Source organism: Phragmites australis, chromosome 24 (genome assembly GCF_958298935.1).
Source record: "Phragmites australis chromosome 24, lpPhrAust1.1, whole genome shotgun sequence".
Lineage (NCBI taxonomy): Eukaryota > Viridiplantae > Streptophyta > Magnoliopsida > Poales > Poaceae > Phragmites > Phragmites australis.
Window position 1 is genome coordinate 16566292 of NC_084944.1, and position 13251 is coordinate 16579542.

General features: G+C 42.8%; 1 protein-coding gene across 1 annotated transcript; it reads left to right on the forward strand.

The window, feature by feature from the left end:
• The first annotated feature begins 4842 nt into the window (after positions 1 to 4842).
• On the forward strand, positions 4843 to 12886 carry LOC133907401 (alcohol dehydrogenase-like 4). Its single transcript, XM_062349436.1, has 10 exons — positions 4843 to 5011; positions 5129 to 5265; positions 5537 to 5586; positions 7746 to 8086; positions 9166 to 9248; positions 9356 to 9431; positions 11714 to 11775; positions 11899 to 11994; positions 12206 to 12367; positions 12519 to 12886. Exons 1-10 carry the CDS (start codon positions 4942 to 4944, stop codon positions 12633 to 12635), a joined length of 1194 nt encoding a protein of 397 aa, XP_062205420.1. The 5' UTR covers positions 4843 to 4941; the 3' UTR covers positions 12636 to 12886.
• The last annotated feature ends 365 nt before the right edge of the window (positions 12887 to 13251 follow it).

The window sequence follows — 13251 nt, forward strand, 5'->3', positions numbered from 1 at the left end:
ATCACAGCATGGACACTGTGTGAACAACACATCGGTGCTAGGAACATTACCATTAGGGTGGCTTCCGGCGTGGCTTATCCCTACGGCTCGCATGAATATTTGCACAGATGTTCGATACCGGAGGCCTACCCGTGGTTGAAGTAGACGAGGCAGTTGACCAGTACCATCATGTTGAGGTGGATTACCCCATAGAGGAGGGGGCAAACACTATAGGAGAGAACGAGCACACATTCATCGTATGGGAGAAGGCTTGCATAGTGTTTCCACCAGGGACAGCTATCGAGAATATCTACTCTCCACTACACCCCGAGCCGCCGTTGCCTCGAAGATCACCCTCTCCTCAACCATCTCCCAAAAGAAGTCCACCTCCTCAGCCATCGCCTCGAAGAAGTCCATCGCTCAAGAAGCCAACACCATCAACAAGCCAGCCATCAGCTTGGAAAACAAGATCAAGTTCTAAAACATCCAAGCAGACGACATCATCTAAGAAGTCGGTGGCATCTAAGAAGTTGACAGAACCCAAAGATGTTTATTCACTCACTGATGAGAAAACCAAAAAGATTGTGGACGCTAGTATCACGACTCATTTCCATCCTCCACCACCTCCACCAAACTTGTTGTGCCTGAAGAAACCATGAAATTTTTCATGAATATGGACAAATCTAAACAGACGGGGGTGGCTTCAAGTAAGCCGCTGAGTGACAACGAACGTATCAGTAAGAAGTAGGCAAAGAGTAAATAAACTCCAATCGTTCAGGATGCTCTAAGCATTGGAGACTTCCTGGCTACTTCTAGACTATCAGCAGAAAAACTAGCACGGCTTACTATGGGAGAAAATATTGCAAAGTTGGATGTTACATGGCCATTTGAGTTGACCAAACCTTTGGTCAAACTAGATATCAAAAGAAACCTTACAACTCAAATGTGTCGATTACATCAGTGGTGCAGGCCGGGTTTGCAGGCATTCCCCGTAAGATGCTGTCGGAGGGTGAACTCCTCAAGCGGGGATCCGGAGGGACCCCCTTTGAGATTCAGCCAGGGGGATGATTCTGAATCCGCTTTGTAGGTGAAATAAATGGGTGTAAATGAGATGCAGGTTGAATGGAAGGATCGGGTGCAGGAAGTAGTAAATGCTCCAGGGATTTTTAGACAGGTTCGAGCTGCAATAAGCGTAACACCCTACTTTTGTGTGTATGCTATAAATGCTCTGAAAATGTCTCTCTGAGTATCTGCTGGGTTACAAGAATATTTGTCTAGTCTAGAGCTATGTGCTCCTTGTTCTTCGGCTGATCTCGAACTGGTCTCGAACTGCTCTGTCTTGCACTTAGCTCGTACTCTACCACCTCCCTTTCACCGGGGAGCCTGTCTAGCTTACATACCCGCCGGGGCGGTAGCGTGCCCAGAAAGGATGGCGCGAGTTCCAAGGCGCCATAAATGGAAAGCAACCATCATGGCCTGTTGCGCGAGGTGATGGGGAGGGTTGAAAATGCGCCTCTGTCCAGTCTTGTTCATCATCATGCCGTTTTTCAATAGGAGCCGCGGGGAGGGCCCACCGGGCAGCCACCGAGCAGCCCGGTGTGCCCGCCCAGTCAGAGTAGGTTTGACAGAGCAGGGCGGCAAGCGGGGCGCCTCGAGCTCTGCGACGCTATCCCGAGGCGTGCCGGATAACGCGCGATGGGACCCGTGCATTAAATGTCCCCACACCTCCCTGCCAGGCCGTGGCAGGGACTGGCAGCAAGCATGGGGGGAGCAGTTGGAAGTGACAGGACACGCGCCCTCTTAAATGCAGTATCGGGCCTCTCACCAGCTGACACCTCACCGTTGGGCCTCTGTGGGGGTCACCGGCGAAGGACTTCTCAAGCCCTTGGGGAACCGAGTGCTCGGGGGCCACTGTTCATGGCCCCGAGCACTCTCTCCCGGAATTGCCTTCCCTTGGGTCCTCGGGGGACTCGGGTGCTCGGGGGCCACTGTTCATAGCCCCAAGCCCCCTCTTCCCGGTACTTAGCTTTTCTTATCGTCGGGGGATTTGAGTGCTCGGGGGTCACTGTTCGCAGCCCCGAGCACTCTCTTCCCGGTACTTGGTCTTCTTGGGTCATCGGGGAACTCGGGTACTCAGGGACCACTGTTCATGGCTCCAAGCACCCTCTCCCGGGACTTGGTCTTCTCGGGTCATCGGGGAACTCGGGTACTCGGGGACCACTGTTCATGGCCCCGAGCACCCTCTCCCGGGACTTGGTCTTCTCGTACCTCGGGGAGATAACCCCCGCGGGAGGGTGCCACGTGGCACTCTGCTGTTCTGGCCTCGGGACTCGGGGACCCCTGGTTCCTGTGTCACCGACAGTTACACAGAAGAATATTTCCTCAATGGGGATGGCTCCTTCTGGGTGTATCTTAAGGACTTGTATGAACTGTACAAGGAAGATGCTCTCGACGTGGCTATAGTCAGAGCATGGACTCTGTAAGTGACTTATGCATATAAATCATTGTTATATGATCTTGTACCTTGAAATTGCATGGCTAACTTCTTTATTTCGTAGAATGGAGAATCACGCATGCAGACAACAAGTTGATCGTAAAGTAGGATTCATCGATCCTGGGCTTGTGAATAAGACGCTTGTAAGGGAGAGTCCAGACTTCACCGAGAACTACAATTTGAAGTGTCTGCTTCACCACCAATACAAGAAATTCATACTCTTATCCTATAACTATGAGTGCGTGCTTGTGCGCCTAGGCGTTCTGCTTTTACAGGCAATTCAATTCTAGTACTAATTTTCTATGGTGATATAATATTTCTGCAGCTTTCATTGGATCCTCCTTGTCATCCACCCAGATTTGAGCAAGATTATTGTCTTGGACTCACAAAAGAGAGCTCAGACGACTTACCAAAACCTCATTGACATGCTAAATAGATAAACTCGATCATTTCATCATCTTGATGATTGCATCTAAGTTTAATTGGTATTCATATTCACGTACAGGGTGTAAACAAGATACTGTAAAAAGAGTGTTATTCATTTTTCATTCAAGAAGGAGTATAATGTAAAAACCAACTTTTCGGTACGCACGTAATATTCATGTCTTGCATTTCCTACTGAATAAAAAGATTCAATTCATTCCACTGACGAATCATTTCCTCTTGAAGTGTATGAAGTAGCCACCCGGCAAGAATCTCTGCGCGTTTTATATTCTAACTTTCATGCATGGATTCAGCCCGAACGGAGACGCTGTCCGGTTCAATGATCTTGAGGTATGAAATAACATATCGATGCCTTCTTTTCAATTTTTACATGTGTTCAAGGACTAATTCTTTCGGTTCTTTAAACACAGCGCTCCAAACTACGCACAAAAGAGTTACAACCTATAGAAATAAATGCCCTTCAAGAATAGATCATCGGGTTCTTCATGGAACATGTTATCAACCCAAATGGCGAGTTTTATGAACCGATCGTGCCGTCGACCAGTGACAAACCTTCATATTACACCGTACCTTCTAGTACACTATATGTGACAAGGAGGAAGTCTACCAGAGGGTTAGACGGCTTACATATCGTCAAATGACACCATTTTAGTGAAGGACATTAATTACTATGTATTAATATAGGACATGAATTACTATGTATTAGTGAATGTGTATTTCAGAGTTGGTACTATCGGACGACTCTTCGACAGAATGGTCTTCAAACGATGATGTGAAGGAGGAGCAAGAAGCAGTGCCCACCAGTGTGCCCAAGAGGAGGAGGATGAGAGGCTTGCCTGTCAGTTGTGCGCTACGGAGGAGCAAGAAACAACTTCCCGTAAGCGTACCTAGGAGGAGGAGGACGAGAGGGTGGCCAGTTAGTGCACTGTGGAGGAGGTCGAATGCTCAAACCGTACTAGCATTCAGGAGTCGAACTTCGATGTTTTTGACACGCTGACAAGCCTGGAGCTTAGGCGACGCTGTGATCGATCAGGTGTGGCCGGGTCCTCCGCTCCACCACCATCGCCCCCCTGTGTCCCCGCACGTACAGACGCCATCAGCTATCCGCGCAAAGACGCGGTCCTCGTCACGGGAGAGGTAGAAGGATACTGGACTGGCTTAACTTGATCAACTTTTTGAGGGGTGGTCTGTGAGAACTATTATATATATATGTGTGACATGAATTATTATGTATTAATAAAGATGTATTTATTATTGATTTATATTACATATGTCTCATTGTATACATGTATCGACTGCGAGAGAGACAAAGAGATCGAGGAGAGAGAGGGAGGACAGGGCCGGAGTAGAAGGGGGGAGGCACAACACTGTTGGCTGAAGCTATTAACCGGTAATGATGCCTTGGGAATCACTGTCGGCTGAAACCATCAGCCGACAATGATACCCAGGGCATCACTGCCGGTCGAATCTTTCAGCCGGCAGTGATAACCTCTTTCACTGTCGGTCCACCGAGTCGACAGTGATAATCTCTGACTATTACTGTCTGTTACCCACTGCCGGTTTTATCTATTACCGGTTTTAAAATCGGTAGTGAAGGAGATTTTAAAGACAGCAGTGAAGGAGATTTTTTTAATAATGCAAGCTAATCCGTAGGACTTTGTTGTTGGACACGGAAAACAAGAATTCGACGATGGCCATAGGTTGCTTACATTGAATACGCCCAATTTACAACTTTTTCTAGTCACAACATTACATATTTATATGCGAATTGAAGGGCCACCACTCCTTTTTGACTACGCAAGAAAACAAAAAGGGAAGAAAATAAAAAGGAATTTCTGCGTTGTTCTCCCCTCCCCTCTTGTTGGCTATATAGACAATCCAGCAGGCCGGCCTCTTTTGTCTCGCTAGCTCACTAGAGCCAAAGAACTCTCCATCCCCCCCCCCCCCCCGCACTACCTCTCTCTCCAAAAAAAAGCAACAAGAGAGGGAAAGAGAGAAAAAAAGACACCCATCGATCGATCGACATGATGGCAGCCAACGGCAACGGCTTGGCGAACGGCGCTGGCACCCGAGGAAAGCCCATCAAATGCATAGGTATTTTTCCATGCGTCCTAGTTAGCTACCAGCTCTCTGCTTCTTCCACATCTCGTGAGCTCGCCATGCATGAAGCAAAAGCATGAGTGTGTGACCATGGTCGATGCGTGCGCTCAGCGGCGGTGGCGTGGGGCCCCGGCGAGCCGCTGTCGATGGAGGAGGTGGAGGTGGCGCCGCCGGGCCGCCTGGAGGTGCGCGTCAAGGTGCTCTTCACCTCCATCTGCCACACCGATCTCAGCGCATGGAAGGGGGAGGTATGTATGTATGTATGTGTCTATATTTACAGGCATGTACGTAGACACAGATAATTAATTCGTGTACTGTATTATCACACAGATCCATGCAGCATATTATTATTTTTTGCCCATGCAACATGAGGGTAGTTACCTATACTTGTTTGCTTGTTAATTATTCATGTGCGCATGCCTGTCTAGCTTGTCGGTGATCTGATGCTTTGCTTGATCCCTGGAGTAACCCAACTGTTTACTGTCATGTGATGGTGTTGCGTATATATGGACTTGATAGAACGAGCTGCAGCGCAAGTACCCTCGCATCTTGGGCCACGAGGCAGCCGGGTAAGCACGCCGCCCCTAATCCGGCCCTGCATCTATCTCTATAATCTTCATCTCATGACATGTTTATCAACAAATTAATTTGAGCTGGCCCGGCAAATAGGAGTTCAATGAAAGACTGGCCTCTCGCCCAAAGGCAAGGTTCTATTTAAGGTCCTCAGACCTCAGTCACTCAAGAGGCTTGGGTGAAAGCTCGTGGCCAGCCAATTTATATAGAAGTCAACGATATATCTTCTCGGGAAAACCGTAACGTTGACTTAGAGCTTTTAGCTTTTCATGGCTAAATATTGCACTACTATCTTTGTTTTCAAATAGATATCGTCTTAAAATACATGCAATTAAATTTAAAATTTTTAATCACTAATATATACAAAACTATTAAGCTTTGGTATATAAAAATCTTAGTAATGAGTTTGTCATGAAAATAATTTAATATTATTTAATTTTTATCAACTTTTATCAAGAGGTGATTGTCAAAAGTAATAGTTAAACGTGCTTATTAGAGAGTGTGTTGATATTCTAAACGATAAGTAAAAGAGAACAAAGGTAGTAAGAGTCTTTCAAGATTCTTTTGTTTAGAAATTACAATTTTTAATGGAGCTTTTCTATAAAAGTGCCATGACCTGTTGGCTTTCTAGGCAGACAGTTCTAGGCCAAATGGTCGTCAGCTCCTGCATGCATCCGTCAGACCGCCAGTTGAAAACGTACCAACATTTTGCACATAAATTAATGAGCAAAATTTACCTCATTTGTTCACACGATATTCCCTTACGATTATTAAACATTATCTTTTTTTTATTATAGCTTCTCCAGAAACAAATTTTGATGTTTCTTGAGAGGCAACAAATAAACATGCACCCAACCAGCACATGGTTTGTGGGAACCCTTGTTCTAGATTAGAAGAGTCAAGTGTCACATCACTTGGTTAACCAACAATTGACAGGTATATAGTATAGTCTCATGATGAACTATTATAAGAAAAACACAAATTTGATACCAGGATTAATTCATTTTTCGTGTAAAATCATTTAAAAACAAAAGGCAATGTATTATTGATCTTTACAACTTGATCGACATCGAGATGCTCGGCGATTAGCTGGACCGGCCACGTGCTGCATATGCTGCTATTTCATTGTGAAGAATTAGTTGGGCGTTCGCATATGGAATTATGGAGACGAGGACCCCATCTTGGATTGCAATCGTCACCCGAGATCCCCGGCTTAGCTCATATGACTTTTGGATGCCGGTGCAAGTTTGCAACCCCAAGTTTCTGGCAATTTTGCTTGACCGTACCTGCACATGCACTTAGTATTAGGTCTCTCTCAATGCTCCATCATGACTAGTTTCTTAGATATTAATTAAATGTCAACGTAAACAAAATACTGATGTGGTAAGCTATTTAAAGAGGATAGAGATGGAACTTATTTCTTATGGAAGGAACTAGCTCTTTGAGTAATTATAGATAATTATGAGATAATAAATTATTTTAAGAGATCTCAAGAAATAAGCAACACAAATGCATGTATTGGAAGCTTATTTCTTGACTCCAATTTCTTACTCTCTCTCATCTAAAATATCACCTAAGAAACAAAATATTAGGAGTGACCTTAGTATTATAAATTCATATGAAGTGGTAGATTTGTCACACGAAACCTCCAAAATTCTCATGTTCCTGGGATTATAAAAATTAATTTGGAAACTAAACAAGGCGTTCGACGAGAATTAAATGTCCTTTTAGTTGCATAGAGATTACTTACTATTATCCATTCTTTTTTACTCGTCGTTTAGGACATCTATACGGTCTATAATAAACATGTTTAACTATTACTTTTTATAACTATTCCATAGTAGAAGTCGACAAAAGTTTGATGATGTGAAAGTATTTTTAATGACAAATCCACTATATCATTTTCATGTGTCAAATTATAATAGTTTTGTGTGCATTTATGGTCAAAGTTTTTAAAATTTAACTATACCTATTCTAAAGCGACATCTATTTAAGAACAAAGTGAGTTAAAGTAGAAACCAACATAAGAAGAACTGTTTTTGACCCGCCCTAAGAAACTGTAGGAAGACAAATATTGTTGCTATAGAAACTATTGTACATTAAAAATCATATCTTTTCAATGTACACCTGACAGTGACACCTAACTTACTCACAGAGTGGTGGAGAGCGTGGGCGAAGGAGTGGAGGACCTCGCCGCCGGGGACCATGTGGTGCTGATCTTCACTGGGGAGTGTAGGGACTGCACCTATTGCGGGTCTGACAAGACAAACCTATGCGGAACCTACCGTGTCAACCCTTTCAAGAGCACCATGGTCACCGATAATGGCACGAGGTTCTCCGTGGTGGACCGTTCCGGCATGCGCCAACCGGTCTACCACTTCCTTAACACATCCACCTTCACCGAGTACACCGTGCTCGATGCGGCATGCGCTGTCAAGATCAACCCTAAGGCCCCGCTCGAGAAGATGTCCCTTCTCAGCTGCTGCATCTCCACAGGTAAAGAATCAACTTCCATTATATATAGACTTGTTTTGTTTTCTCCTCCAAAGGACGGCAGGAGATGGTATGGACTTGTCGTCACCTAGATGCTTTGTTTTATTTGATTAATTTCAAAACCAGAACGGTGATGACATACCTCGGTAGTGTAAGCCTGGCGCGCGATTGCTCTGTCAGGCCAGCACTGTCTAAAGGTGAACCGAACCATGTGTCCATCACACATACTGACATACACCTAGCTAGCATGGCCCTACATTGGATTTGTATCCTATGTCGTTAGCCAGGAAAATAATAGATGGGTTTAGATTTTGAAACAGTCCTAAATGACCCTATTATTTCATTTAAGTTGATATCTGTATCAAAATGCACCGGTTGCCGAAGTTTATTAGTTTTCAAGACCGTATATGCGGAAATGACACCTTACTTTATGAAATGAAGGGGCATATATATATGTATATTGTTTATTGTTCAGTCCAAAATCAAAACATTGACGTAAAGTAAGTCCTAGAAATTTTTGGAATTGAGTTGCGCTTACGTTATAACCGGCGTTGTTGGAGTTCTTCTTTCTTTCTTTCTTTCTTTCTTCCATCCTTTTTTTTCTAATGGAGTGAATATGTACATCTCATGGGAAGGAAGAGTGATAAGCAACAAATAATACCATGCCTGACAAGGGCAGTGCATGGATGGACCTTGGACTAGTTTTACAAGAGAGTTGACTTTTTTTAAAACGAAACAAGAGAGTTGATTTGCAGGCAAGTTTAACTGCGATGACACGACTAGTAGCATTTCTTCAAAGAAGAGTTTACCGGTGACATGAAGTCGTTGTCGTAAAACTATACATCGGTTTTCAGAGGGGCTGCTTAGCTCCATAATTTACTGAACACGTCTAGATAAATGTTGATAGAAACTGCAAGATATAGTTGATTCATTCAGCTTTTTTGCCGAGAGAGAGAGAGAGAGAGAGAGAATTTTACAGGTTTAAAACAATTTCATCTCCTGTGTAATTCCCTTTCTTTCAGAAACTTATTTAGTGACAATTCAGATAATTATTTCTGTTGTTATCTGTTCTTCGGCGTCAGGAGTGGGAGCGGCGTGGAACACTGCAAATGTGTCCAAGGGGTCGACGGTGGCAATATTTGGGCTTGGTGCTGTTGGTTTTGCGGTCAGTAATTATTTAATTTCCTTGAAAATCTCGAGAAAAATTACCATCGACGGATGACTAATGGCTCGAGTTTACCTAAAAAACATTTAATTATTATTTGTTTCTAGGTTGCTGAGGGCGCCAGGCTAAGAGGCGCATCTCGGATCATCGGCGTCGACATAAACCCTGAAAAATTCACCAAAGGTGCGTATTTAGCCACGCGTGCTTGCTCATTTTCCTTTTTTCTTTTGCTTTTATTAAGCTATTGTCGCATCCTTGTCAAGTTACAGAGCAGAATGTCTTTTCATCACGTAAGCATGATTTGACACGTTGGTCCAGTAAGAAGTGCGCATACACTAATTTCAACTATTGGTTTTGCAACGTATATCTTTTTTCTTCTAAAAAATGAATTCCTATGGCTGACGTTGTTATTACTAAAGTCAACATCCTCGCGTGTGTTTTGTTTCACTGGAAAGATAACACAAGAAAAAGAGAAATTGAAGTTGCGTACCGAGAAGGCAACATTTCTAGCCATAAAGAAAGACAATTTTCTCTTACTGATAATGTAAACAATAAATTAGTAAGACCGATCCATGGAGAACACACCTAGGTGGACATTTTTCAAGGATGAGGATGTCGCTCTCCTAGATCTAGTGATGTCTCCAAGCAGAACAGAACAATTCTGGTCTTTGTCACTAGGCTGAAAGCACGCATGGAAAAATCTCAATCTGAATTTAGCTGTTGATTGCTAAGAGGTGCATTTGGTATCCACCACTACTGAGCTAATGCGTTGTGCCTAAAAAAGTCTATTAACACAATCCACGTTGAACACGTACAAGACCTCGCATCACAATAGGCGATCTCGCAATTCCATAGATAGCCTTATCTGTTAAGCTGTATAAATAAACTGAAAAAATGGACATTTCCATTAAAAGCTTCATAGAAACCTTAGCATTTAGAATATTATAATTAAAAATAGTAAAAAATGAAGTAAATAGAACAGTATCAAAAGTTTATCAAAGATCAGAAATTTCATTGGAAGTCTATTTACTCTAAAAAGGAAGCCAGCAATAGGATGACGAGTTCTGAGGCAGAGGTAAGAAATCCTTTTTTTTTTTTTTTTTTTTTGCTCAGAATTTGCAAGCTGGATTAGATACCAAAGAACCAAAATCTTCTCCTGAAAATGAAATGCTTTGATCACTAGCAGCGTGCACCTATCTTTTCTATGTGATTGATATTATTTTCCAACTGGAAAAACCGAACCCTCATGTATATTGTGACCAAGCAGAAAGCAGTACATAATTCCAACTTGTCAACAAATTTAGCATTTCCAATTACTTCTTTTGAAAGTGACATAAATGACACACATTATCTTGCTCGGTCCTAAACAACTTGGCGTCTGCTCGTTTCCCTTCTGTTATGGGGTCAAAGAGTGTCCCATGCATGTGCTGCCTTTCCAATTACTTCTTTTGTAAGTGACATAAATGACACACATTATCTTGTTCGGTCCTAAACAACTTGGCGTCTGCTCGTTTCCCTTCTGTTATGGGGTCAAATAGTGTCCCATGCATGTACTGCCTTTCTCGTTGACAAGTTCCCGTATATTTCTCTATCAGAGAAAAAAAAGGACACAGCAAGTTGCAGTGAGAAAACTTCTGCTTAAAGATCACAAAAGAAACCAAAGAAAAAGAAACCTCTGTTTTGAGATTTCGCTTGCCCCTTTTGGAAAATAAAAATTACTCAACCTGCGTTACTTCTGCATTGCTTTCGTTTATAGCAATCAATGTAAATTTTCAACGAAAAAATCTCGAAACCATATGTTCACGTATGTTGTCACTAAGCAGAAAATTAGCACATAGATCCAACTTATCAAAATTCCAGCATTGCCTAATTTTTTTAAAAAATTGAAATTGAGATAAAGGACACACATTATCTTGTTCACTTCTGTATAATTTGGCGTGTGCTTTCAGTTTTGACAAAAATCTAGTACATTTCTCTATCACAAACGCAAAGGACAGAGAAAGTTGCTGGGAGAACCCTCTGTTTTAAGGACTTTGTGAAACGAAAGCTCCTCAACTTAAGTTACTGTCTGTATTGATTTTGTTTATACCTGGCCACTATCTGTGTTTCTGAAATGCTACAAATGAATTACCCAGATAGTAAAAAGTAGACGCGGTTTATACAAACTGAACATTGTATCTAGAAGTGTAGCTCCCAAAACTCTCAATTTATCTGAAAAGGTTGCTGATTGTAATTCACACACCACAACACACGGATACTCAGTACGGTATTGAACTGTAAAAATTTTACAAAAGTGTTTATGAAACTCGAAATTCCTTTGAAATTTTTTAATACCGGGTGTACCTCTCAAAACTCGCAATTTCCCTGAAGAAAATTGCGGAATAATTTTGGCATTGAACTGTCAAAGTTCTGACAAAAAGTGTATATGAAATGTATACTCTTGACTAATTTATGTGTCTGTGCAGGCAAAGAGATGGGCGTCACTGACTTCATCAACTCGAAGGCGTGTGGCAAACCGGTCCATGAGGTACATACACCTTTTTTCGCGGCGAAAATATGTATCAGCACTGTCAGTAGTCGGCTCTAGCTGCCAGATCACACTAGTATAATCGCTGTAGTGTAGTTGAAGTAGAAATGAACTGATCTGCAGGTGATCAGGGAGATGACTGGTGGGGGTGTCGACTACAGCTTCGAGTGCACCGGGATCAATGATGTTCTCAGAGAGGCCTTCCTGTCCTCACATGATGTACGAGTGCTTCTACTCTCTCTCTCTCTCTCTCTCTCTCTCTCTCTGAGAAGGATGTACGTGTGTACTCCCTCTGGGCCCAGCCCATTTAGCCCACTAACTATAGTAGGCCGTCAATGGCTTGCTCCGGCCCATTTGGCGCAATTAGGCTCAACTCTTTTTCTTTTCTGTGTCTGAACTCTGAAAGATTCGTGTGCGCATAAATATGCAGGGTTGGGGCCTGACGGTGGTGCTGGGGATCCATGCAACGCCCAATATGATGCCGCTGCACCCGATGGAGCTCTTCGACGGACGTCGGATCACCGGCTGCATCTTCGGAGACTTCAAGGGCAAGTCCCAGCTGCCTGACCTCGTCGACAAGTGCTTCAACGGGGTACGTCGTCACTGCATCCATGCTGTAAAAATGGTGCTTTTTTAGATCGAAGTTTCTTTTTTTTTTTTGCTTTCGATCTAACGAAAAATGGTATTTTTCTCTTGTGGAAAATTGACTCATTTGTAATTTAATTTCTTGTTAATCTGTTCAGGAGGTTAAGATAAACTTTGATGGATTCATAACACACAAGATGCCCTTCTCGGACATCAAGAAGGCCTTCCAGCTGCTTGAGGAAGGCAAGTCGCTGAGGTGTTTGCTCCATCTCTGATCGAAGAGCTAGACTTGAGGATTAATCTTTATTTTACTGCAAAAATAAATGTAGAAATATGTTTTCACGGTGTTTAGTTCTATAATAATTGTCATGGGCATGCATGTTCTGTAAAAAAGGTCCAACTTACTCAGCTGAAGAAAAGACAATTATTCTGCAGTATAAAATAGTTGCTTGGTCCAGCTTGTTTCTTCTGTATATGTACCGTAACATCTCAAGTGTAATCCATGGGCATTATGGATTTCTTGTCATCTATCTCCAAATTAAGGGACTGTTTAGTTGGCCATATGTTAAGCACTGTCAAGTTTGTCAACATCAAAGCTCGATCGGGCAATTATGCAGGGCTAACTCGAGCCTCTCCCATTTCCTGACCAATACCGTATCCATGGCGGACTTTGTCGAAGGACTACCATAGACAGGTTCATATAATTGCATTTAAATGAGCTCATCTTACCATCCAAAAACCAACAACCAAAGGAAGAGTGCAGTACTGAAATGAGCCGATGCATTTATGTATTGATTGTGTGGATGTAGGAATTAAATTGGTGACTAATGGGTGAATAATCGTCTCAATTATTACGAAATCGATAGTCTTCTCTTATTTGGAGCATCTAAC